Source organism: Zingiber officinale, chromosome 6A (genome assembly GCF_018446385.1).
Source record: "Zingiber officinale cultivar Zhangliang chromosome 6A, Zo_v1.1, whole genome shotgun sequence".
Lineage (NCBI taxonomy): Eukaryota > Viridiplantae > Streptophyta > Magnoliopsida > Zingiberales > Zingiberaceae > Zingiber > Zingiber officinale.
The window spans coordinates 150,605,145-150,608,405 of record NC_055997.1 but is presented as its reverse complement, the minus strand read 5'-3'; the positions used below and the strand labels follow the sequence as shown (position 1 = coordinate 150,608,405).

The 3,261-nt window shown below is 29.7% G+C and overlaps 1 protein-coding gene across 1 annotated transcript; it reads left to right on the top strand.

The window, feature by feature from the left end:
* Window positions 1-1,178: 1,178 nt before the first annotated feature.
* LOC121995512 (antifreeze protein Maxi-like) lies at window positions 1,179-1,619 on the top strand. The gene has a single exon (XM_042549237.1). It carries the CDS (start codon window positions 1,179-1,181, stop codon window positions 1,617-1,619), a length of 441 nt encoding a protein of 146 aa, XP_042405171.1.
* Window positions 1,620-3,261: the final 1,642 nt, after the last annotated feature.

The following is a 3,261-nucleotide window of genomic DNA, read 5'->3' as shown; positions in this document are numbered from 1 at the left end:
CCATATTCTATTTTTAGAAACATATTCCTAATAACTTGAAATATAATTTATTACATTAGGTTTTAATTCCATACTCTATTTTTAGAAACATATTCCTAATAACTTGAAATATATTTTATTACCTTATGTTTTAATTTCATAATCTATTTTTAGAAACATATTCCTAATAACTTGAAATATAATTTATTACCTTAGGTTTTAATTCCATAATCTATTTTTAGAAACATATTCCTAATAACTTGAAATATATTTTATTACCTTAGGTTTTAATTCCATACTCTATTTTTAGAAACATATTCCTAATAACTTGAAATATAATTTATTACGGTTTTAATTCCATAATCTATTTTTAGAAACATATTCCTAATAACTTGAAATATATTTTATTACCTTATGTTTTAATTTCATATTCTATTTTTAGTTGGTTTCGTATTTAATTAAGTATATTATTTAATTGAATTTTGTATTTAGTTGAGTATTTTCTTAAGCGTTTTAAAAATTTTAAAGGATGTTTAAAATAATTTTCTAAAAGGATTTTTTAACTGTTTTTAAAAATAATTTTGAAAGATTTTAAAAAGAATTTTTAAAAGGGTTTTAAAATAATTTTTAAAATGTTTTTTTAAATCATTTAAAAAAGGGTTTTAAAATATTTTTAAAAGAATTATTAAAATGTTTTAAAAATAATTTCTAAAATTTATTTTTAAAATAATATATTGTTAATTTAATTAATATTTTATTACTTAGGTTTTAATTCCATATTCTATTTTAGTTTGTTTCGTATCTAATTGTGTTATTTAATTGAATTTTGTATTTAGTTGAGTATTTTCTTAAGTGTTTTAAAAATTTTAAAAGATGTTTAAAATAATTTTCTAAAATGATTTTTTAACGATTTTTTAAAATAATTTTGAAAGATTTTAAAAGGATTTTGAAATAATTTTTATTTTTTTTCAAAATCATTTTAAAAAGGTTTTTAAAATATTTTTTAAAGAAAAGTTATTAAAATATTTTTAAAATAATTTCTAAAAGTTTTTTAGTAATATATTGTTAATTTAATTAAGATTTTAGATTTAATTAACATTATTAAACCAAACAATTTAATTTTCTATTATTCCATTCCTTTCCAAACCCTAAATCCCACTAACTATTTAAACCCCCTTCTTCTAACCCTACCAACCCTAATGGATCCCGATCACAGCCTCCGCATCGCCATGACCTACGCAGTCTCCGCCGCGGGCCACGCTTCCGCCGCCGCGGCCGTTTACGTAGCTGCCGGCCCCGGCGGAGACCTAGCTGTCGCCGAGGCTTTGGCAGACGGCGCGGCCGCCTACGGTGTCTTAAACAAGGCGGCGAACGAAGCTGACCGCTTCGGTCAAAATCCAGTTGCCGCTGCCGCCGCGACCTACAAAGCATGCGCCGCGGCCTACAAAGCTTGCGCCGCGGCCTACCGCGCTGTCTCCGTGGCATATTATGCTGCCGCGGCATCTGAAGTCCCCGTCGCCGCACCCGTCGCCGACCCCGTCCCCGTTCCCGTCGCCGACCCCGCCGCCGACCCCCCCGCCGATGCCGCCGCCGCCGCTGATCATCCCCATTTTAGCTTTTGTGTGAAGTTGTTTCTTTAAGTTTTATCTTTTGTCATGTACTGAATTGCTTACTAGCTGTCAAATGCTCAAGCTTAACTGATCGATAATTTTACTTCTTTTTTTTTTTTTTGTTGTTTTCTTGCAGATATGTTTTAATGAATATTCACTGTGCTTTTTTGAAATTCTAAAGCTTGCACCTCTAATAAATATGGTTTAAGTTTATTGAGTATTTCCCTGAGTTGAAGATGTGTGGTTCTTGGGGGAGTTTTGGCTTGAAGGTAGGTAGCTGTCTAGAGCGGGAATAATATTAGTAAACAATAGTAAAGACACCATATGAATGGACCCTTAGTAATTAAATACTAAATTAATTTAATTAAGGGAGAGGAATCCATCAATTTCAGCTACTTTCAAAATTAATTTTCAAAAGCTTTTCAAATTTTCCTTAGTTTGTTTCCCAAACTCACTCTCACAATTTTCAAAATTTTTTCAAACTAATTTTTGAAAAATGGTTTTAAAATTTGTACTTAAAAACTATTCGAATTGTTTTTAAAATATTCTCTTTGAAAATTTGAAAACATAGAAAATTTCAAAAAAAAAAGAATTTTTTTTAACAATTTGAATTTTTTAAAAAAAAGATTGGAAACTTTAACCCTTAGAAACTTTGAAAGTTTTAAAACTTAGAAGATTTCAAATTTTTTGAAAATTTTAAACACTTTGAAATTTTTCAAAAAACAATTTTGAAAATTTTAACACTTTGAAAATTTCATTTTTTAAAAAAAATTAACACTTTGAAAATTTCAAAAAAAAATGGAAAATTTTAGCACTTAGAAGATTTCAAAAATTTTCTTTGAGAATTTTAAAACATAGAAAATTTTCAAAAAATTTCCTTTGAAAATTAAAACACTTAGAAAATTTTCAAGTAGGTTACAAAATTTTTCTTTAAAAATTTCAAATTATTTTTCAAAAATTTTCATTTGGAAGTTTTAAACACTAAAATTTTACTCAAAAAATTTTCAATTTGTTTTTAAAATTGTCCTTGAAAATTACCACCCTTACTTTAAAACTTCAATTTTATCTGAAGTTGATGGTCTTGCGTTTTGTCCCAATTTTTGATGTATATTAAAGGGCGCGTTTTGTCCCAATTTTTGATGCATATTAAAGGGCAAGAGATAGTAAGTTAAGGGAGAGAGTTATTAAATTCAGGAGGAGAGTTATGGAAAAATGCTTCTTTACCTAATTTTGCATATATTAAACATAACTATTTAAAAAAGGAAGAGATTTATTGATGCATGATGTACCAGTATCTTATCTGAGTTTTGATGTTGTTAAAGGTTTAAGTTAAGTTTTGTTGTGATATGGACTAAGTGTGCAAATTGTTTACTGAACCTAGAAAGCCCTAGTCGCGGTTAGACAAGAAAATCTTAGTAGATCGTGGAAACTAGACAGGAAGTCCAGGTGAGTTGAGAGGACCTGACATTTGGCAGTGATACTCGATATGCTTGGAGGACCCAATTTCGAGAGGAAGCCCCAGCGAGAGATCCAATGTTGAGCAGTAAAGTTCAAATAGGTCCAGAAGACAGGCATGTTGCCCGCACTGCGTCGGTCTTCCAAAAGACAGGCTGATTGTCCTCAATGTTCTAGGTTGCAGGTTCGTCGTCATCACTGTTTCCACCCTCGGAAG